General features: G+C 41.9%; 2 protein-coding genes across 4 annotated transcripts in view; both read right to left on the bottom strand.

The window, feature by feature from the left end:
* TBC1D22A (TBC1 domain family member 22A) overlaps positions 1-24,178 on the bottom strand; it is a 373,643-nt gene that overhangs the window by 213,046 nt on the left and 136,419 nt on the right. The window lies entirely within an intron of this gene.
* LOC140126982 (uncharacterized) lies at positions 14,857-18,099 on the bottom strand. 2 transcript variants are annotated; one of them, XM_072147090.1, is made up of 3 exons: positions 15,843-18,099; positions 15,461-15,556; positions 15,180-15,382 (listed from the first exon to the last, which is right to left on the bottom strand). In XM_072147090.1, the coding sequence occupies exons 1-3, from the start codon at positions 17,954-17,956 to the stop codon at positions 15,331-15,333; spliced, it is 2,262 nt and encodes a 753-aa protein (XP_072003191.1). In that variant the 5' UTR covers positions 17,957-18,099; the 3' UTR covers positions 15,180-15,330. The 2 variants fall into 2 exon arrangements, with proteins under 2 accessions (XP_072003190.1, XP_072003191.1); XM_072147089.1 differs by having other exon boundaries at positions 14,857-15,382; positions 15,461-18,099.

Raw genomic sequence — 24,178 nt, forward strand, 5'->3', positions numbered from 1 at the left:
TAGTATATAAGGCTGGAAAAAATATGCAAGTCCAACCTTTAAGAATTAAATAAATGTTTTATCCCCATAACCCGTGATATTTTTGCTCTCCAGAAAGGCATCCAGGCCTCTCTTGAACATGTACATAGACTCCGCCATAACAACCTGCGGCAGAGAGTTCCATAGTCTCACTGCTCTTACAGTAAAGAACCTTTGTCTATGTTGATGATAGAACCGCCTCTAGGCGTAGAGGATGCCCACTTATCCTGTAAAGTGGAGGGAGGTGAGGACAGCCTCACGTCCCTCCACTTTACAAGCTTTAATAGTCAGATCCTACTTGACAAAGGTCGAGATGACCGAAACGTTGTGCTAAATAATTATGATCTGTGAAAAATTACTCTTGTATCCACATACAATACGGTGAAGGCTTTGCAATGTGATATATTCACTGAAATAAATAAAAAAATCATTTGAAAAGATCTAAAAAAACCGGTGTGTGCCATGTTCTTCGTATAGCCTGTACATTGCATTAAGGTCTCCCCTGAGCCGTCTTTTTTCTAAACTGAATACAGGCGGTACCATACTTAAGCACACCAGACTTACAGACGACCCCTAGTTAAAGACGGACCGCTCTGCCTACTGTGACCTCTAGTGAAGCTCTCTGAATGCTTTCCTATAGTCCCAGGCTGCAATGATCAGCTTTAAGGTGCCTTTAATGAAGCTTCATTGATAATCCTTGGTCCCATTACAGCAACAAATTTTGAAACTCCAATTGTCACTGGGGCTAAATAAAAAATTTGCCTCTAACTACAATTTCGACTTACACACAAATTCAACTTAAAGGAAACCTACCACTTGAAGTGGCAGGTTTCAGAAGAAAACACCGAGCACCAGCTCAGGCTGAGCTGGTGCCGGTGCTTATTTTTGTTAGTGTTTTAAACCGCGGTATCGCGGTTTAAAACACTCTTTAAACTGTATAGCCGGCGCAGGGAGGTACGTGCTCGGCGCTTACCATGCGCGCGGCTCTCCTTCACTTCCTATGTAGCCGCATGCACGGTCGCGCGCATGGTAATCGCCGAGTGCGTACCTCCCTGCGCCGGCTATACAGTTTAAAAAGTGTTTTAAACCGCGATACCGCGGTTTAAAACACTAACAAAAATAAGCACCGGCACCAGCTCACCCTGAGCTGGTGCTCGGTGTTTTCTTCTGAAACCTGCCACTTCAAGTGGTAGGTTTCCTTTAAGAACAAACCTTCGGAACCTATCTTGTACATAACCCGGGGACTGCCTGTAATCCCAAATTTTGTAATCTGTTATGGTATTCTAGTCCCCCCCCCCCCCCCTGCCATTACCCTAATAATCTTGGTTGCTCTCCTCTGCACCCATCTAGTTTTACTATGTCCTTTTTATACACCGGTGCCCAAACTGTACACAATATTCCATGTGTGGTCTAACCAGTGATTTGCATAAGGGCAAAAGTATGTCTTTATCATGGGAATCTATTCCTCTCTTGATACATCCCATAATTTTATTTGCTTTATTAGCAGCTGTCTGGCTCTGGTCACTAAAATTAAGTTTACCATCCACCAATACCCCCAAATCTTTTTTAGCTGCAATTTTACCAAGTAATTGACTATTTAGAACATAAAATTGTCCAAGTGCATAACTTTACATCTCTTTTGAGGTCCTTGCCCTGCGCTTATGGCCTTAATCCCTGAAATCATTTTAAGGACCTTGTGAGGTATAGGCTTTTCAATGTATAACCAGGCTTTGCTTGATGAAAATAATCCAAAGGAGTTTATTTTGAAAAATCTGTGTATAACATAATTGGTTCAATAGACACCAGGCCCTTGTAGTTCCACAGACCAGCAGAAGGCAAAACACAAATCTCCACAATCATAATCCCCCAGATTGCTGGTCAGTGACACCTTTTATACAATTGAGATACCCACAATTCTCTGCAGGTTACCCTATAAAACACCAGAGCTGCTGCTGGCCTGCTTCTTATAAGGTCAGAGCAGACCCACCATGCTGCAGGTAAGTAGAACATAACATATATTACATAGTATATTACATAATTTTACATTGTAACAGCACATTCCCTGGTTTTGGTACACAGCTCCCAGTGATACTAAACAGAAGAGAATAGAGCATTAGGTGGCCGGCCCAATGAGAGAAGTAGAATAAGAAGTCATTCACACTCATTCACACAGAAGTTACCAACCAGGAAACTAATGTACCACAACCAGAGTTACAGAAAACCAGTTTTCAATACTATAAAAAAAAACATGCGTCTTCTTCACAGACCTTCCACCTACCTCTTAATTTGCCACTGGAGCCAATGTGGACTATGACTGCTGGATCCTCACCAACCCCTCCCAGTAATTGGTCAACCCGATTGACAGGATGAACATATTGTGATAACCATTTATGTTTGTATTTAGTGGAATGAGATACCCAGACACCCTTATATTGCCCGATTGCATATTTCTTGATCCTGCCATTGTGAGCAGAGGCATTGTAGAGTGGAAGTTTGTGCCAACTATGAATTTCAAAGCTTCAGCCATATTGTCAAAATCTGCAGTGCTGTCATCTGTATTATCTGCAGAGATTGCACACAGATGAGACGGTAGCACAGAATATAAATATTGGAAAATATAATTTACATACATTTATACTTGTGAAATGGGAATGACAATTCTCTCTAAGAGCTTACTATCTTATAATGAACATACATAGGAGACTGAAGTTTAAACAAGCTTTTCTGTCATAGAAAATGTACAGAAGTCGAACATTGGATGGGTTGGTAATATGTTTAGTTGTCCCCATTAGCAAGTTATCGTTTACAGCGGTTACTACCAAATAAATGGAACAAGAATCCTTAATTGCCAGCAATCTATCAACCTTTTCCAGAAGTGTTAATTTATACCATTCTAGCTAAATATGCAATTTTCCTAATCCAGTATTCAATCGTCGGTGGATTAGTACGGCCCCAATATAATGAAATCACAGATGTAGGAACCAAGGATACATGTGGCATAGTTTTCGTTCACAGAACACCAGGGCCAGATTAAGGTTGGAGGAGTTTAGGTAGGTAGATAGAATACTTTTTAATGTTGTTAGTCAAACATATGGATTTTAATCTTGGGTAAACAAATAAAAATATAATTGATTGTTAAATGATAATTTTTTAATCCCTCAAAACTGGAAATCAAGATCAGAGAAGATTAAAGGACATCTAAAGCTTAATATAACCGCTACAAAGCTCCACCATTGCTTTCAAGATGTAGGCATGAAAATTTATTAGGGATACCAACAGGCTTGTTAGAAAAAAATAGTGTTTATATTTATGTAAATGTGGCTGAAATTATGTGCCCAGCCCCCAAGCCTTTTACAATAGCTGCTGCCTCCCCTGGCTACAAAAAACACCACCTATACTGTGACATTAGTCCCTGCCAGACCAAATAAGGGTCAGCTACGACAAATCAGTACTGCTATGTAGGGATACTCGCTGTGAATCTCAGGTTTACAAAAGATAGCAGAACTATATAGCAGAATGTACAATTGAAGTATGAAAGATGGAAGTAGTTCCACGTTCCTAGCTAAATTGAAGTAGCTTTTCAAGACATTAAAAGTTGCAGGTTGATGGGAAAGAGTAGAGAGCCTTTATTGCCATAAAAATATAGCCTTTCAGACCATGCTTTTGAAGTACTGCAAATAAATATTCACAGTTTACCCTGTCAAACGCCTTTTTGGCGTCAACAGTAATAAAGGAAGCTGGAATGTTATTTAGCTCGCAATGTATTATAAAGTTTTTAGTCCTTCTGGTGTTATCGGGAGCTTGTCTCGAGGTGATGAACCCGGCTTGGTCTGGTCCTATGAGTATTTTTAATATTGGTTTAAGCCTATTAGCTATCAATTTGGCCTATATTTTTATGTCCTCATTCAACAAGGAAATTGGATGGAAGTTGACAGGGCGGTCAGGCGATTTCCCTGGTTTAGGAAGGGTTATGATTATAGCTTCTAAAAATTCTTTGGGAAAATTCCCATTTCGTGCAGCCAGGGAATATAATTTAAGTATGGGAGTTAGGATTTTTGCTAATTTTTTATAGTACACTCCTGTAAGTCCATCTGGTGGTCCTGGTCCCCTTTGTTCAGTGGGAGCTTTAATGGTTTCACAAATTTTTTTATGTAGTTATGGGTTCCTTTAGTTGCGTTAATTGTGTTTCTGTTTTTTTCAGAAGATGAAGTTTATATAAGAAGCCCGATATCAGATCTGCTGTGGGGGAATGTAACAAGTTATTGTTCGCTAGATTATATAGTTCAGAGTAGTATTCCATAAAGACATTTACTATGTCTCTAGGTGACATTAGCTTATTTCCTGTTTGACGTGGGGTTCATACCTGTGCATTCACCTCATCCAACGGAACAAGGCAAGGATGTCCGCTATAACCCATCATATTTATACTAGCCATAGAACCACTAGCAATAACGATAAGATCCAACCCAGATATTCATGGGATAAAGATCGGCAATATGGAACAGAAAATTGGGCTATTTGTAGACAACATTATTTTGTTCTCTACAAATCTGGAAACCTCTCTTACACACATATTCACTGTAATGGAAAATTTTAGTGAGATTTCGTATTATAAGATAAATAACAAAAAAACGACAATTCCTACAGGTCAATATTCACAAAAACTTGTTGAGGAACCTAAAACAGAAATATGAACCAGATTGGAGAGAGCAAAATATAAAATATCTGGGAATAGACCTGAAATACCCAGGAAAATGTAGAACTGGATATATATAAATATATTCTATCATGGTTTGGTTGAGCAGTAGTTTATAATATGATGATACTCCCAAAATATCTATATGAGCTACGTACAATCCTTATCCCAGTTCCAGAATATTTTTTTGTTAAAACAAATGTAGCCATGTCGTCCCTTAGTAACAAGATGGCTTCCTTGGATACGACCACCTCACATTTTGGCAGCAATGGCCAGAGATGCACTATTGAGCCCTGCTTGACCACCTGGCTTCAGCGACCACTACCAAAGGACGGCTGTGGGACCTGCAGTAACTCCAGGACATTTTATTTTGTGCAATCCCTCCAGCAGAGGTGGACGCATCCAGGGACACAGACTTGTTTCTAAGGGACCATATGACTACATTTATGAGAAATTGTCTTCACACAGGTACATTTTTTTTAATAACATCTAATTGAAGAAATATTTATATATGGCACATTAATGAACCTGTGGGCCAGGAGCACTTCTCAAGCTCCTTCTTTCTAAAATCAACTTTTGAAATTTATGCTAATTAAGGTATCTGGGGTCAATAGAGTCCCTAAAGTGCTGTACCTTCATAGGCTGTTACACAATGCAGTACCCCCTCCCCCCTCCATCAGGGGGAGGATTAGACATGATCCTGCAGAGTATAATATCCTCTGAAGGCAGAACACTGAGGGGCTCTGGTAGTGCCTCCCTACCCAAGAACACTTGAGGTCATTAGCATAATTAAAATGGATAAAAAAATAAGATTACCACAGTCACAGTGCCTGGATCTATGAGCAAGTGTCCCTGTTTTATCATACTTGATATGAATGGTATATATTTAAATACAATCCATTACGGTTTATAACAGACTATATACAGGCATCTTTTAAATAAATATAGAAATGAGTTTCAGGGATCGGGGTCAGTGGACCACCAGACCACCATGGGAGATGACACTAGCTGACACCTGGGACCAGAATCTAAGTGGCACCTGGTCTTTAACAGAGCCCGCCACAAATCAGATGGTCTTGCTGCGGCATGGTGGCACCAGATCATTCCGCAGGTGCGACTAGCCCACGTAGCAGCCAAGGTCGAAATACAAACTCACCGGGCAGTCTAGGAGTCAGATACAGGCAGGCAGTCAGCAGTGATGCAAGGTCAGAAGTCAAGTTCAGAGTCACAACAGGAGATCGATGCAGTAACTGGAATGGAAATGCGAACCGGAACAGGGAATGTATTGGAAGCTTTCTCTAAGGCTGGAAGCTCAAAGATCAGCGGGAGGTGATAGGAACTGCCGGAGTATAAACCCGGAAGTGGCCAGCGACAATCAGCAATGTGTTGGTCCATTAAATCTTCGAGAGCTGGTGCGCGTGTCCTAAGATGCGAGAAGACGTGCGCCGACCAGCCAGCCCAGAAGCAGGAACGCGGAGAGGTTAGTGAGGGCTGGGGCACAGTGGAGATGGGCACCGTTGTGTCTACGATCTGAGATGTGGATCACAAGGACACCGTGACAATAAGAAAATGCATTTTGCATATTAATTTGCAGTACGCACAGCATGTTTATTTTTTTTACTCAATTTTTTTTTCTCTTACAAAAATATAGAAAACTGTAATTCAGATCCCTTTATAATGAATTGAGAAAATTTAATGCAAATGGAATATATAAAGGACACATCTATTTGCTGACAATATATTTTAGTTTCTCCTGGAAATAGCAGGGTCATATAAAAGGATTTCTCTTTTATCTTATGAAATAAGCCTATCTATGACTAGAACTAATAATGGAATCAACAACAATACAGCCATTTGCTCAACTAGACACATTACAGTAACTGCTATTTTAGAAGGAGCAAAACATGGGTTGGTACATGGTTCCAGAAAGGTATGTATTTCTTTTAGCATGTCAAAATTTCCCCTAGGCATAAGGCCATACAATGTAAAGTAAGTAAACTAGGAAGGATTGTGGAGTTCATAATGTTTGATGGTCAGATGTCCAGATGTCCGAATGCACTCATCTGTGTTACCTTCAAGAGCAACTCATTTCTTTTCCAGATCTATCATGAATCAGATATGTATCTCTTTTCAGATGAATGCTTTTGAAACACTGCAAAGTAGGTCAGCATCAAAGAAAGGATGCTGTCTTGAAGTGTTTTTTTTCCTTTTATGTTTTCTTTTATCTGCTAGCATCTTCAAAGCGACTGGGCAATGCGCAATCAGCTAAAAGAAAATGGACTGCAGCAAATGGCTCCATTATACAAGCTATGAGCAAACATTCTCTGCTTCTTTCGACACATAATACGGAAACATAATTGTTAACATATTGAGTACTGCTATGAGTCGACAACAATCACTGAAATAAGGGCAAATCATGCTAAGGAACAAAACCCTACTATTCATAAATTAAAGCATTTCATAGAATGATGTCACAAATGTAAATTCTGAAATAGATCTCAAAAACCTGCAGTCACAAGTCTTAGAAGATATTATGCAGTGTATGTTATATAAGGACATCATTGTAGGGATTTTAATTGTAGAAATACCAGCAAATCGAAATAAAAATCTACTTCATAAACTGAAGTCAAAAGCTACAGTCATAAACACTTGCAACCAATCTTAAGCTGCTGTAGGATCTATGACTAATTACTAATTGAATCCGAAAAAGGAGACTGCTACTGAATAATATTTTTGTATAACTATTTCAGGTCAGGGAATAACAGTTCTCCTTATGTTGAGTTTGCACATTAAGGCCGCCTTGCAGGTGTGTGGAAACCATTGATGCTCAGCAAACAGGTTCAGGGAAATATGCAAATAATTTTTCCAAGGTAGGACAAGCAAAACCACACCTCTTTTGCTATCTTGTAAGACCCCCTTACCATCAAGCATGACTTTCAGGAAGCCTAACAACATGATACGAGATAAAAGATAAACCAGTATATCTATTCCATAAGGAACAGATTCCCGACTGTAGACAGCACTGTTTCTATGTGGTTGCATCCCTTTAAATTTCCCATATTTGCAGAATCCCAGAATCCCATAGTGGAGCATCAATCAGGTCCGGTGCCAGCACTGGGCATACCTGGACTAGTGCCTGGGCCCAGGGCTGCTGGGGGGGGGGCACATAAGGCTGCACATAAGGAATCCATGGGGTTGAGAGGGGCTGTTTTTAATTAATCCATAGTGGATGAGGGAGACTTTATATAAAATAACCATGAAGGGGCTGTTTGGTATGATAAACTAGGAAATATTTTAGGAAACAGGAAACTGTTTTAGAATCTGAATTTTTAATGCAGTCACCTGAGTTCTCTGCAAAGGGCCCACTGAGGCCTACTGAAACCTGGAGCCGATCCTGGCATCAAAGGCTAGAAGTCTCCACATGGCTGCAAGAAAACCTTAATCAGCAAACTCTCTAAATAAAGAAGTTTTACTCCCTGACCCTAGTCAAAAGTCTCTCACTCAGCCAACATTTCCCTACAATGTACTGCAGAGATGCAACCACATTGAAACAGTTGTTTACAGTCTGTTCCTTCTGGAATAAATATACTGGTTTGGCTTTAATCACACATGTCACTAGGCTTCCTGAAAACCATGTTTGATGGCAAAAGGGGGAAGCAATACAAGGTAGCAATTTATTTGAACTTTAGAACCTATTTGCATAAGAAGGAAAAAGTATTTAATATGTAGTTAGAGAAAAATGTTTCTACTTCCATTTATGTGGAAACAATACAAAATTCAAGTCTCAGTGTACCTCAAGGTTGATCACAAAAGGTGACCCAGGGGATGATGCCTGGGATTAAAAACAGCACCTCCGCCCCAGGTCCTCAAATCCCTTTTGACCCTGGGGCATGGACTGCAGGCAACATTTCTCCAAGAAGTAGAAGGCTATACAGCAAGAGACTCAATCAGAACAGCCAATTGTGAACTACATTTCTTAATTGTCTATCTTGCCTGATCTGGCTTGTCACATCTTGTTCCTCCACAAGGAATGGAAATCCTTGATCCAACTAGTGGCTCTCAATGATGGCACCACGTCACATGCTCACAACCGTGGAATCTCCCAAACTTTAAGGGCGCCGTGAAACTGAAAAGTTGGCCCTGCCGGATAGGATATGTTCTGGTGTACAGTCATGGCCAAAAGTTTTGAGAATGATACAAATGTTAATTTTTACAAAGTCTACTGCATCAGGTTTTATAATGGCAATTTGCATATACTCCAGAATGTTATAAAGAGTGATCAGCTTGAACTTTTTCCCCCAAAACACATTTCAACTTCATTACAGGCCTGCCTTAAAAAGAGCAGCTAACATCGTTTCAGTGATTGCTCAATTAACACAGGTGTGGGTTTTGATGAGAACAGAGCTGGAGATCAATCTGTCATGATTAAGTAAGAATCCCACCATTGGACACTTTAAAAGGAGGCTGGTGCTTAGCATCATTGTTTCTCTTCTGTTAACCATGGTTAACCATGGTTATCTCTAAAGAAACACGTGCACAAAACTGGCCTAACATGGAAGAGTATCGCAGCTAGAAAAATTGCACCTCAGTCAACAATCTATCGCATCATCAAGAAATTCAAGGAGAGAGGTTCCATTGTTGACAAAAAGGCTCCAGGGCACCCAAGAAGGACCAGCAAGCACCAGGACCGTCTCTTAAAAGTGTTTCAGCTCCGTGATCGGGCTACCAGCAGTGCAGAGCTTGCTCAGGAATGGCAGCAGGCAGGGGTGAGTGCTCTACAGGCAGGTGTGAGTGCATCTGCATGCACTGTTAGGCGGAGACTCTTGGAGCAAGGCCTGGTGTTAAGGAGGGCAGCAAAGAAGCCACTTCTCTCCAGAAAAAAACATCAGGGACAGACTGATATTCTGCAAAAGGTACAGGGAGTGGACTGCTGAGGACTCGGGTAAAGTCATTTTCTCTGATGAATCCCCTTTCCGATTGTTTGGAACATCTGGAAAACAGCTTGTTCGGAGAAGACAAGGTGAGTGATACCCCCAGGCTTGTCTCATGCCAACTGTAAAGCATCCTGCAACCATTCATATGTGGGGTTGCTTCTCAGCCAAGGGAATCAGCTCTCTCACAGTCTTGCCTAAAAACACATCCATGAATAAAGAATGGTACCACAATGTCCTCCAAGAGCAACTTCTCCCATCCATCCAAGAGCAGTTTGGTGATCAACAATGCCTTTTCCAGCATGATGGAGCACTTGCCATAAAGCAAAGGTGATAACCAAATGGCTCAGGGAACAATACAGAGATTTTGGGTCTATGGCCTGGAAACTCCACAGATCTGAATCCCATTGAGAACTTGTGGTCAATCATCAAGAGACAGGTGGGCAAACAAAATCCAGCAAATTGTGACAAAATGCAAGCATTGATTGCGCAAGAATGGACTGCTATCAGTGAGGATTTGGTCCAGAATTTGATTGAGAGCATGCCAGGGAGAATTAAAGAGGTCCTGAAGAAGAAGGGTCAACACTGCAAATATTGACTTGCTGCATTAATTCATTCTGTCAATAAAAGCTTTTGTTACTCATAATATGATTGCACTTGTATTTCTGTATGTGATAAAAAAAACATCTGGCAAACACACATAAAAACCAGAGGCAACAGATCATGTGAAAAAATAATATTTGTGTCATTCTCAAAACTTTTGGCCATGACTGTATGTCTCAACCATAGATAATATGGTTTTCCCATAGAGGTCAGGTTGCTTATGGAATTATGGTTCTTGAACAACAGGTTGATCACCTTGGAGGTTGGGCAATTTAACATGCCCTTGGACCGGTTTCTGGACATTTCTGTGGTTTCTCTTTTTCCTATGCTGCTATTTGCAGAGTAGAATTGCAATTGGCTAAACTCCATCTTGATGATCTGTGTTGAGCTGTACACCCAGACCAGATTGACCACAGCTTTTATTTCAGCATACACAACAAACAACAAAGTCGCATAGATTACCGTATGGTTTCCAACAGCCTCTCGACCTGAATCCCACATATTCTACTGAAATAATACTGTGACCAGATCATGCACCAATTAAAAGCGCCATATGCGTATTCATTCCAAAGTTAGGGAATTGAGGAGTCTTATTGACCACCTCCTGTCCAGCATGGAGTGTGTGGGGGACATAGATGTAGTTATATATTAATGAACAATAGATGCTGGTTTCACCTCTTGGAATCTTACCTTATCCCGTGCTCCAGGTGTCCAGTGCCATCGTCCGTCAGTGCTGGGCTCCTGTTCGTTTACAGGGGCAGGCACGCTCGGTTCCAACTACTTTCAGCCACCTGGCACGCACCCTCGCTCCCTGTCCCAGTGCCTGATACCATTAATTTCATGTGCATTGGGCGCTAGGACAGGGGATGGTTGGGGACATTCAATCCACTATAGCAGTGATGGCAAACCTTTTGGAGACTGAGTGCCCAAACTACAAACAAAATCCACTTATTTACTGTGGAGTGCCAACATGGCATTTTAAGCAGTAACTTACTGCTACCTGTTCTTCCACATCTTTCATTCATATCCGCCACCTGAAGCCACCAATACTGTTGAAACAAGGAGGGAAAATGTAGTCTCTGGTTGTGGCTTCTCGCCAGGGTCTCTCTGTAGAGAAAGAATGGTGGGTCCAGCAACATGCACTTCAAAGATAATGCAGTTCTGTCAACACCTTCTCACTTTTCCCGCAGTTCCAAACAGCCAATTAAGTGTGGCTTTAGTTACCTAGGAATGCAGGAAGATTTGGTCCTATTTGGTGAACTCTGTCCTGGGTCGATGGTCTGAGTGCCCAGAGAAATGGCTCCAAGTGCCACCTCTGGCACCCGTGCCATAGGTTCGCCACCACTGCTCTATAGCATAAATAATCATACTTAATCACTTATGTTTTCATATAAATAAAATCAATTGGGCAGTCATATAAAAAGTGTTGCAAAGATAGAGCAAAGTTAGACCAGTTTTAAATGGTCATTATGTAAGTATTTTCCATTACTACTGGTAGGTTGATTAGATTGTGAGCCCCATGGGGACAGAGACCAATTTGGCAAGCTCTGTGCAGCGCTGCGTAATCTGTGTGTGCTATATAAAGAATTCTTATTATTACTGAATAAGGTGCATAAACATTTTTATAATACAGCCACTCCCACAGAACACATATATATATTTTTAATCGGAATCGCTTTAATTTGTCAGGAGCCCTTTGCACTTTCTCAGGGCTTTCAGTACCTCTCTATGATGTGCAATGAACTGCCAAAGCAGTTAATTTACGCTTTTTAATGAAGTTAGTGGCACTGTGAGTATGTAATTTTAACCAAGTTGAGTCTTGTCAATTCAGTGTTCGGTGAAGCAGAATGTTTAATGTGCATGTACATCCAATGCAGTATAGACCTATTAAACTGTGCACACATCACTTATGAGGCCAGTTTGGCTTCAAAGGTGACTTAACTGCCAACAGAATGACATCACTTACGGTCAGCTGAAAACAGTGATGAGCACACTGCTGCCACTGCAACTGAGGAATTTTGAGTGATTAATACTTTTTTTTCTTTAGGTTACACAGTTTTCTCCCTTTATTAAAATTTTGAAATAAGCCATAATTTCCTTAAAGGGAACCGGTCAGTGAAATTAACCCACACGAACTAAACCTATAATCCATTTCAAAGTGGAATCAACTATGCATATTCATGTGCTTCCAGCTCAGCTGAGCCTCCCGCTTCCTTTCTCCAGCCGAGTCACTGTGAGACTCGCTTCTGCAATATCCCCTTCCCTCAGGAATGAGGGTGACGTTAGCTATGTGTGATTTGCTGAAGAGAAATCAGTTCCCTAAAACCAGGGACACTTATTCATAAATCCAGGCACTTTCCAGGAACTGACAGCATCAGTACACCACATCGCAGAGAGCCGGCAGCGATTGTGCAATATATGTGCTGCTGCCGGCTATTGTTACAGGTCTCCGACTGACAGGGGCGTGGAGGGGGTGTGTCGTCCGCCCCCTCATGAATACGGCCGACTGCCAGGGGACCTGTACGTGGATCCAACCTCTTATTTGGTAAGAGGTCAGACATATTAAAACAAAGTTTGCACACACAAATTTTACTAAAAATGTAATAAATATAAAGGGGCAGGGGAGAGGATTAGGGGGAACATATTTGGTGGAGGTATTTTTAGGGGTGACAGATCCTCTTTAAGTTCTCTTAAAATCATCTACTGAAATTGTGCTAAAGTGCCCAAAGAGAAGCGTTCCAGAGTTTCTCCATCCTGTGGCTTAACAGGCTGTTACACTGTCTCCCTCTCCATCCACCTGAAGTAATCTCACTGCAGCAGAGGAAGTTTCAGTACACAGTGGGAGAGGACATACTTTTAATAGTTGATTTTAGAGGAAAGGAAGACATGGATAAAAAGAAATATAAAGAATATTACCACAGTTACAGCGCCTGGATCTATGAGTAAGTGCCCCTAGTTTATCATACTTGATTTTGATGGTATATTTATTTTAAGTCATGTATTTTATTGATATTGTCAACTGTGTGGTTATGACTATAATTTTACCACGTGTAACCTATACCTCTATTCAAATGGCCTCTATTAAACCATTTTGTACTCTGAACATCCAGTAAGTATAGATAAATACTCTATTAAATTTTAAGAAATGTTCTACCTAAAGAACAGAAAAACAGGTATTTTAAAATAAAAAAGAGAAGACTGAATCAGTTACGTGGCTCTATGATAGGCTTTGAAGCTGCGGGTAATTCCATTAGCTAGTGTTATTTCTATGTAGGACACAAACCAATTTTTCATGAAATTCCCTGTAGGCCAGAAAAGCAGAAAATAATCTGCAACCTGGATATTCTTTATCGCCTGGAGGGTGTGGAAGATCTCATATAATAGCATCTATTCCTAGTAAATGTATATACAGACATTTTTAAGCATTTTTACTTATGACCAGTCTCATAAAAAACAGATATTAAACTTAAAACATACTGGAAAAATTGTTATGTTAAAAAGCAAAGCAAGGATCATTCAATACATTTTAAGGTCTTCTCAGTGCCCCTTTATTAAATAATTATTTTACTATTCAAAATAATACATAAAAACAATGACAATCCATCAAAATTATGCAAAAAACACACACACACAAAAAGAACTTTCTGAAACAAATCCGATCATTTAGCCCTGGTAGTGTAGATCACAGAATAAGTTGTAAGAAAAATAGCCGGGGTTTATAAAATATACAAGCACATATTAGATGGTCTGAATTAATTACTACCAGCAAGATCCCTCCAGTAACTGAAATTTTACTACAGAAAAAAGAGAAAAAGAAAAAAAATCAACTGTGCAGTGCTGTTTTCCATATATTTACTCAATTTCTTTTTACCCTACATACATAATATATTTCTGGCCATCGCTGTAAGTTTAGGACATCAATACAAGTTTGACAAAAATGAATCTCAAAGATGACCACAAAGTATTGCATGCGTCCAATATAGCTGCAGCTGCCACTTAAAAAAAAATCTATGAGGAGGTACTGCAGCATCTGAGAAGTTTATGAGGAGGTTCTTCAGCAGCTGAGGTGTGTATGAGGAGGTACTGCAGCAACAGAGGCATGTACAAGGAGGTTCTACAGCGGCTGAGGTGTGTACAAGGAAGTACTGCAAATGAGGTGTGTAATAATGTAAGCAGTATGTGTGGGGTGTGGGGGCGGGGGGGACTTCTCTAAAGCCCTCTCGGCAAACCAAATAGCCTAGAAACATCCCTGTCTGGTGTCATGGGGTTTATATAATACAGGGGGTTTATATATACAGGGGGCTTATTACTTTATCCTTAGGCTACAATAAACAGCTATTAAAGGTGTCTGCAATTAAGCTTTATTATTTATCCTAGTTCTAAAGACAATCTAACATTTTTAAAATCTAATTTTTAAAATCTAAAATCTAATTGAAACAGAGACCAAAAATTGTGAATTAGATTACTCACCGGTAATTCTATTTCCGTTAGTCCACCATGACGGCCCAACCTGGAGGATGCCCCTTGACCTCTGCAGGGACAGGAAGAAGAGAGGTTAAATGCTCCCCCCCTTGCATCCTCCCGCCAGTGATTACAAAATAACCATGCTGAGGAAGATACAACCAGATTTATTTAGTATGTTTGCTCCACATACAAAGGAAAATTATCTGGAAATAATAATACAAAGAAAGGAAGAAATCCAGCTGGGAGGGAAAATATATAGGCCGTCATGGTGGACTAACGGAAATAGAATTACCGGTGAGTAATCTAATTCACAATTTCCGCTTCGTCCCCCATGACGGCCCAACCTGGAGACTTACAAAATTAGTAAGCTTTTTTAGGGAGGGATTACAGCCTGTAACACCTTGCGTCCAAAAGATAGGTCTTTTGACAAGTGCAAGTCCAGCCTATAATGCTTGGAGAATGTAGTGGATGAAGACCACGTTGCAGCTCTGCAAATCTGATCTAGTGACGCTCCTCTTCTTTCCGCCCAAGATGTGGACATAGCCCTGGTCGAGTGAGCTCGGATTCCTGCTGGTATCGGGCTTTTCTGTAGGTCGTAACATGAGGCAATTGCCAGTCTCAGCCATCTTGCAATAGTCGCCTTCGACGCCTTCCTCCCCTTATTTTTCCCCTGAAATTGGATGAAAAGGTTAGAGTCAATACGCCAGGCCTCTGTAATTTGTAGGTATTTTAGGACAGAACGTCTTACATCCAAAGAACTCCATTCGCGTTCTCTTGCCGAAGAAGGGTTCTCACAGAAGGAGGGTAGGATAATCTCCTGATTCCTATGAAAGTCGGAAACCACCTTGGGAACAAAATTTGGATCCAACATCAACACAATTCTATCATCTAGAATTTTCATGTAGGGTTCCCTAATCGATATAGCCTGAAGTTCACCTAACCTTCTAGCAGAAGTGATGGCTATCAGGAAAACTGTCTTAAGTGTCAGGTTTTTAACACTGGAGGAATCAATAGGTTCAAATGGTTCCTTCATTAAGGCATTCAAAACTAGAGTTAAGTCCCATGCTGATGATTTTTTAACAGTCTGAGGCTTTAACCTAGAGGCAGCTTTAATAAATCTTTTGACCCACCTGTGCTCGATGAGAGGCTGGTCGAAGAAGGCACTAAGCGCCGACACCTGGACCTTCAGGGTGCTGGTAGACAAACCCAACTCCAAACCCTTTTGAAGAAATTCAAGCACCTGCAAAATATTAAGGTTAGCTTGGGAAGGTGGACTGTCCTTACAGAAGGAACAGAACCTCTTCCATATCTTATGATAGATGGCAAAGGTGACTGGTTTTCTACTTGCCTTCAGGGTCTTGATGACTTCAGATGAGAGTCCCTGAGAGCTTAAGAAGCTGGATTCAGGATCCAGGCAGACAGCTGTAATTTCCCTGGGTTTGGATGATGGATTGGACCCTGATGTAGTAGGTCCTCTGATAGCGGAAGAATGACTGGATTCTCTGGTGACATCTTCTTCAAGAGTGGGTACCAGCTTTTCTTCGGCCAGTTCGGGCAGATGAAGATGGCTCTGGTATTTTCCTGAAATATTTTCCTCAGGACCCTGGCGATCAGGGGAATTGGGGGGAAGGCGTAGACTAGTGGAATGTCCCAGGAGTGAGAGAAGGCGTCCAGCCGTTCCCTGTTCTCCCCTTTTTCCAGAGAAAAATAATGCAGGCATTTGGTATTCTCCCTTGTTGCGAACAAGTCCACTAGAGGATAACCCCACAAAGATGTTAGCCGCTGGAAGATCTCCTCCTTGAGGCTCCACTCGTTTGGTAGGATCTTTCTTCTGCTTAGAAAGTCCGCCCTTGAATTCTCCGTGCCTTTTAGATGAGTGGCAGATATTGACAGAGTGTGTTGTTCTGCCCACAAAAATATTTTCCGAGCTAGGGTACTCAGGAGAGGAGACCTGGTTCCTCCTTGTCTTTTTATGTAGGAGACCGTAGTTGTATTGTCTGATAGAATTAGGAGGTGTTGGTGGGCAAGAAGAGGAGTGTTCGCGCTGAGTGCTTCCCATACTGCTTGCAACTCTCGGAAATTTGAGGACCTTCTTGTAATCTCCTCTGTCCAGGTACCCTGGGAAATTTGCTGAGGCATCACTGCCCCCCAGCCCCTCTGGCTCGCGTCTGTCTGGATTGGGATGTAAGGGCTGTTTGACCAGAAGATCCCTTTCCTCAGATTTCCGTCTCCCAACCACCATAGCAGGTCCTCCTTGACGGCAGGTGGGATTGGGATTTTCCTGTCCAGATCCTCCTGTTTTCTGTTCCAGGATCTTAAGATCCATCCCTGGAGTATTCTGGAATGGGCCTGACACCAGGCTACCGAGGAGATGCAGGCTGTTAGAGAGCCCAGAATCTTCATAGCTTCTCTGATAGAGATCACTGATTTTCTCCTGAACCTTGTTATCAGATCCTTGATGTGGTCTCCCTTGTCCTGTGGAAGGAACGACATTTGGTAAACTGAGTTCAGGTTTACACCCAGGAATTTCCTCACAGTAGCTGGGGAAAGTTCTGACTTCTGGTAGTTTACTATCCATCCCAGTCTTTTTAAGGTTTCTAGGGTGAGATCTCTGGAGAAGAGTAAGCTCCCCCTGTCTTGGCCAACAATGAGCAGGTCGTCTAGGTACGGGACGATCAGTACGTCCTGTAGTCTGAGAGACGCCACCACCTCTGCCATCACCTTTGTAAAGGTCCTTGGTGCAGATGATATTCCAAAGGGGAGTGCACAGAATTGAAAGTGTAGTGTAGCACCCTCTGGAGACAAGACAGAAAACCTTAAAAACCTTTGTGAGAAATGGTGTATAGGGATGTGATAATATGCATCCTTTAAGTCTATAGTGCACATTAATGCATCTTGGTGAATAATGTGTGTGGCTGATCTTACCGACTCCATCCTGAATTTCCGGTAGACGATAAACTCGTTGAGACCTCTCAGGTTGATGATTAGTCGGTTTGTGCCGTTCGGTTTCTTTACCAAAAAAAGAGAAGAGTAAAAACCGGATTTCTCTTGATCCTGTGGAACAGGTATAATCACTCCAGAAGACAAAAGAGAAGTTACTTCTTGCCATATTAAACTGTGGGATGTAAGTGACATGGAAGGTGAAGGTGGCATATATTTCGTAGGGGGAAGTCTGAGGAATTCGATGTTGTAACCATGCAGTAATATATCTAAGACCCAGGGATTTGAAGTGACCTTCGTCCATTCTCCTCTGAATCTTAGCAACCTTCCCCCTACTATGGCATCATTGTTTTTTGTTTCTATTAGGGTCTGTTGGGGTGGAGAACAGAAACCCTCTCCCTTTACCTCCTTTCGGGTAGCTCCAGCGTCCCCTTTTCCCTTTATCCTTGTAGGAATCCCTTTTGAAGTCTCGAAAGGGCTGCTTCTTGGGTATCGATCTCTCAGGAAAGCCCTTTTTCTTATCTGATGCTCTCTCAAGTATAGCATCCAACTCTGGGCCAAACACAAACTCCCCTGAGAAGGGAAGACTGCACAGTTTTGCCTTGGATCTGATGTCCCCGTTCCACTGTTTTAGCCACAGCGCCCGTCGGGTAGAGTTAGTAAGTGCTCCCTCCTTTGAAGCGAAACGAATTCCCTCGGCAGCAGAATCTGCGAGGAAGGCTGTTGCAGATTTCAGCAAAGGAAAGTTCTCCAAGATTGTTGATCTTGGAGTCCCTTCCTTGATGTGGGATTCCAACTCATTCAGCCAGTACAGCAAGTTCCTTGCGACTGAGGTGGAAGCCAAGTTAGTTTTCAGACTGAGCATGGAGGTCTCCCAGGCCTTTCTCAACAGGGAGTCAGACTTCCTGTCCATAGGGTCCTTTAATTGGGCCGCGTCCTCAAAAGGAAGGTCAGTCTTCTTTACTATTTTGGTAACTTGCACATCCATCTTTGGACAAGTGTCCCATACTTTAGACTCCTCGGGCTCAAAAACAAGTCTCTTCTTAAAGTTTTTGGACACGATAACCCTTTTTTCTGGCTCTTGCCACTCCTCAGAAACCAGCTCCTTTAACGTGTCATTCAGGGGAAACACCCTCTGGCGTTTTGCCTTCAATCCCCCAAATAGTTCCTCCTCCTTAGATCTAGGGGGAAGAATCTCCTCGATTTCCAAGGTCTGTCTAATTGCTTTTAAGAGACCATCGAGTTCCTCGAACTGAAACAGATGACGTGAATCTTCTGTTTTTTGTGAGTCCGTAGGATCATCATCTTCTACGTATGAGCATGAGGGAGCTTCAGAATCATCCCCCCCCTCAGATATAGAAGAATCCGGCTCCACTCTAGGTTTCTTACACGGTGGAGGCCTGGACGTAGCAGCGGCCACTGAAGAGCTTATTTTCTCCTCGATAAACCCCTTTAATTCGTCTAAGAAGGATGTCTTTTCCTCTCTCATAAAATTGTCGATGCAAGACTTGCAAATCGGCTTTTTGTATGAGTCGGACATAGAGTGGGCACACATGTTGCACTTTCTAAGCCGGCTTTTCTCGGGTTTTTCAGACCTGCTCGTCTTATCCCCTTTATCCTCCTTGCCTTTCGTTTTAGACCCTTGGTCTTTCTCCTGAAAGGGCAAGCGGAGGATAATAAATGACCCACTATTTTACACACAGTAAAAAACCCAAACCTGCACAAAATCCCACTTACAGAAACCGGAGGATGCAGGAAGGTAGGGTCTGCCTCGTCAGCCATCATAAAAGCCGTGGAAGCGCACAGGAAAATTTCAGAAATACACAGCACAGGAAACCAGCACCGCAGCGTCACACACAGATCTTAGACCTGAGATCAGCGTGACTACCTGCTCCAGGTGACCTTAAATACCTTAATGGGGAGCCCATCCCCCTGTAGACTTCGCCTGCGCCGTGCTCCCGTTCCCAGGGATGCATTGCGGTCCTGTGAGCCGCCACTTCCGGTCGCGACCGGAAGTCGTCATCGGACCTCGAGGACGCCGGGAATTGTAGTTTTTTCGGCCGCCGCGCGCTCACACACGGATCGCGGAGCGGCGGCCAGGACGAACGGACTGGAAGGGCGGCGAAAGGGAGGACACAAGGCCGACCGAACGCCCCAGCCCGCCGGGATTTAGCCAGCCAGGACTACCCGTAAGTTTACTTCGTCCCCCCCCCCCCTGGAGGAGAGAGGGCACCTCTCTTGTCCTGCCTCGGCAGGGACAGGAAGAACACTGGCGGGAGGATGCAAGGGGGGGAGCATTTAACCTCTCTTCTTCCTGTCCCTGCAGAGGTCAAGGGGCATCCTCCAGGTTGGGCCGTCATGGGGGACGAAGCGGAAAAATTATTTCTGGAGTTACAATGATAAAATATACAGTTCCAACTTACCATACATACTGGAGTATAAGCCTAGTTTTTTGTGCTGAAACCCCAAACTCGGCTTATACTCGAGTAAAAAAATATATCAAAACTCACCTCTCCGGCTTTCACCGCTGCTGGCTATATACTATGGGGCAGGGTCCGGCAGGCTATATAATAGGGAGGCTGTGACCAATGCATTTTGTACCCTCGGCTTATACTCGAGTCAATGGGTTTTCCCATGTTTTTGTGGTAAAATTCGGGTCCTTGGTTTATACTAGGGTCGGCTTATACTCGAGAATATACGGTACATAGAAATTCAACTTAATAAACCTACAGACCCTATCATGTACGTAACCCGGGGACTGCCTGTAATAGCCATCTAATGGGCTGATGTACTGTACATTCACTACTACATGTCATCTGTCCATTTTAAACTCCCACTATGGAGTATTTCTACTAAAAAGATCATACTCCTCCTTGGCTAAAAATACTCCTCAAAAAAGGAAAGAGGAGTATTTTTACTCTCCTGGAAATAAATTAGTGCGCCCTCTGTCCTATCTCATTAGATATCAAGATGAGATCCTCAGACCCAGTGTGAAACCATATGCAGGTACAGTGGGCCATGAGTTCCTTTTGATAGACAACAATGTCAGGCCTCATGTGGCTAAAGTATGTTCGCAGTTCCTGCAACATGAAGGCGCTGATGCTATAATAATAATAAATATCTATAGATTTATATAGCACTATCATACAGGCACACAGAGGCCACACACACTACCAAGCCTCATTTCCTTGACTTGAGGCATTGCCACTTAACTTGGATCAGACTGAAATTTGAATTTTCCCTTTAATTTCAAGAATCATTACAAATCCATGGGATATTAGCTCCATGGGATATTAATTTAGATTTTTTATTGACAATTTTTATGTTTTATTGTTCTCAACAAATTCCACTATGTAATGAATAAAAGAATTGTACAGTAACTGAAATATTTCATTCATTGAAAAGTAGGAAGGTATTTTAGTGCTCCCTTTATTTTTTGAGCATTGTATGATAGAGAGATATATTTAGAAAAGTGATGATAAAGCAGGCAAACCATGGGCTCCTTTTTTCAATCTGCATTTTTGATAAACAAATCCTCTTTTAGAAAAAATATCTGGTGGTTTGAATGTGAAATCACATATAAATATATTTTGTAACTTGCAAGTTTTAACCAAGTGAATATATCATTTGAACACTTTGTATAATTTCATGGCTGTTTTTAAAAATAGGAGATAACTCATTGATGAAATATCATCTATTTGCCTAATAGTTCTTTGAGGATTCATACATTCTTGCTTTTACTGGACAATTCATAACAAATAATAGACTAGAGAGAAAATTTATTGATAAAATGACATCAAACTGTCAGAGTACATGATCTATCACAAACATTACAGGTCTCCTTGGTTGAATGAATACAGAATACATGATGACTCTCTAAAAAGAGCTATAGAAACACAAATGGCTCACAAAAAGGTTGAATTATTACGCCATAAGTAATAAGGGCACGGCTAGGCTCTGCTGTAAGAACAAGAGGTTGCTGTTAAACTTGCATCAATTTTATTAAAAAGAAAGTTTATAATGAAGAAATAAATGAAACAGAGATATTTTTTGACTACCATCATACTAAAAGTAACTTAACCCTTTAAGGATCTCACCCTTTTTTTTGTTTTTTCATTTCTATTTTTCACTTCCACAATCAAAAAACTTTTTTTCACACATAAAAAGCTGCGTGGCGGCTTGTTTTCTGCATAACAAACTGCACTTCATAGTGATTGTATTTAATATTCCATGCCGTGTACTGGGAAGCTGGAAAAAAATTCCAAATGCAGTGAAATTGGTGAAAAACGGCATATGCGTCGTTTTCTTGCGGGCTTGGATTTTACCGCTTTCACTGTGCACCACAAATTACATTTCTACTTTATTCTTTGAGTTGTTGAAATTATGGGGATACTAAATTTGTACAGGTTTCAGGTTTTCATACATTTACAAAAATTAAAACCTCCTGTACAAAAATTTTTATTCAGATTTCGCCATCTTCTGGCGCTAACTTTTTCATATTTTGGTGCAGCCCATGTGCTATTACGTCACAGGTCATAAAAGGGTTAAAAACTACTGTAATTATGTATTTGAAAAAATACAAACAAATATAGCACTATTGCAAAATCATATAATATAAAAACCAAAACAAAATGAACACAATGAACAATGGGTACAATTTTATTTTTAACCACAATTATACTGAAGGACATATTATTGACATCCTGTGAACAATCATGGTTTAGGAAATGATAATTAGAGCTGTTTTCAGCATATTGATATTACGATCGGTCATCAATATCAGATCAATTGGGGTTTGACAGTGACAATGGAACCCAGAATGAATGCAGAGAATGAAGGCCAGAACAGTCAGGTAACTGTAGCTAAAATAGTACGATGTTCTACTGGTTATGTTCTACCTGTTGATTCTGCTGTCAAATGACTGACCGACCACCAATCTAATATGGTTTACATATCCTAGGATTAGGGCGACTTCATTAACCCCTTAAGGGCGCAGCATGTTTTTGTTCATTTTTCTCTCTTTACGTTCCATAACTTTTTCAATTTACGTGTACACAGCTGTGTGAGGGCTTATTATCTGCAGAACAAATTTTACTTCATAGTGGTTTTATTTATTATTCCATGCCGTGTACAGGGAAGCTGGAAAAAAAAATCTGAATGTGGTGAAATTTCTAAAAAAAAAAACCCTGCATTTGCATTTGGGCTCAGTTTTTATGGCTTTCACTGTGCGCTCCAAAAAACACCTCTGCTTTATTCTTTGATTTAGTACAAATCAGGGCCGCATCTGCCATAAGGCGGGATGAAAATTTCGGAGCCCTGAGGCAGGCGGCAAAATAGCTGTGGGCGATTTGGGCACTCGCCCGAATCACCCACTAGCACTACGGACCTGCCAACTGTAGCGCTGCTCTCTGGCTCTGGAGGACGCAGGCGGCGTGACATCATCAAACCCCGCCTGCTTCCTCCAGAGCCATAGAGCAGCGCTGCCCGGCAGGAGGATGGAGGGGCAGACTGGCCCGATGTTCTGTTTGGGGAAGGCTGGATCCCGGTGTGCTGCTCCTTGTTGGCTGAAGGGTCCAGCGGGATGGCTGTGCTGAGGCTTCTCTGACCGGTGGAGCAGCAGTCAGCTGGAGTGTTATCACTTTGCTGCTGCTCCACCACAGCCTCAGACAGCCATTAACGATCCTCCGGTGAGTTGAGCTCTCTGCTCCTGCTGCAGAAGCTCAGATAAGCAAGCCCCGCCCACCAGCTCGGAGCTTCTGAAGATCAGCAGCAGCTGTATGTTTGCTGCTGTCTGCTGTGCATGTTGCTGTGGTAATCTACAGGTATGCTACATGTATATGCTGTGTGTATGCTGCAGCCTGCTGTGTATGTTTTGTGTGTATACTGTGTATGTATGCTGCTGCTTTCTGTGTGAATGCTGCTGCCTGCTGTGGATGATACTGTGTGATGCTGCATGTATATGCTGTGTGTGATGCTGCATGTATATGCTGTGTGTGATGCTGCATGTATATGCTGTGTGTGATGCTGCATGTATATGCTGTGTGTGATGCTGCATGTATATGCTGTGTGTGATGCTGCATGTATATGCTGTGTGTGATGCTGCATGTATATGCTGTGTGTGATGCTGCATGTATATGCTGTGTGTGATGCTGTGTGGTGCTGCATGTATATGCTGTGTATGATGCTGCATGTATATGCTGTGTATGATGCTGTGTGATGCTGCATGTATATGCTGTGTATGATGCTGTGTGATGCTGCATGTATATGCTGTGTATGATGCTGTATGATGCTGTGTATGATGCTGTGTGATGCTGCATGTATATGCTGTGGATGATGCTGTGTGATGCTGTGTATGATGCCGTTTGATGCTGCATGTATATGCTGTGTATGATGCTATGTGAATGCTGCATGTATGATGCTGTGTTATGCTGTGTATGATGCTGTGTGATGCTGCATGTATGATGCAGTGTATGATGCTGCATGTATATGCTGTGTATGATGCTGTGTGATGCTGCATGTATATGCT

The sequence above is a fragment of the Engystomops pustulosus genome, chromosome 4, assembly GCF_040894005.1.
Source record: "Engystomops pustulosus chromosome 4, aEngPut4.maternal, whole genome shotgun sequence".
Taxonomy (NCBI): domain Eukaryota; kingdom Metazoa; phylum Chordata; class Amphibia; order Anura; family Leptodactylidae; genus Engystomops; species Engystomops pustulosus.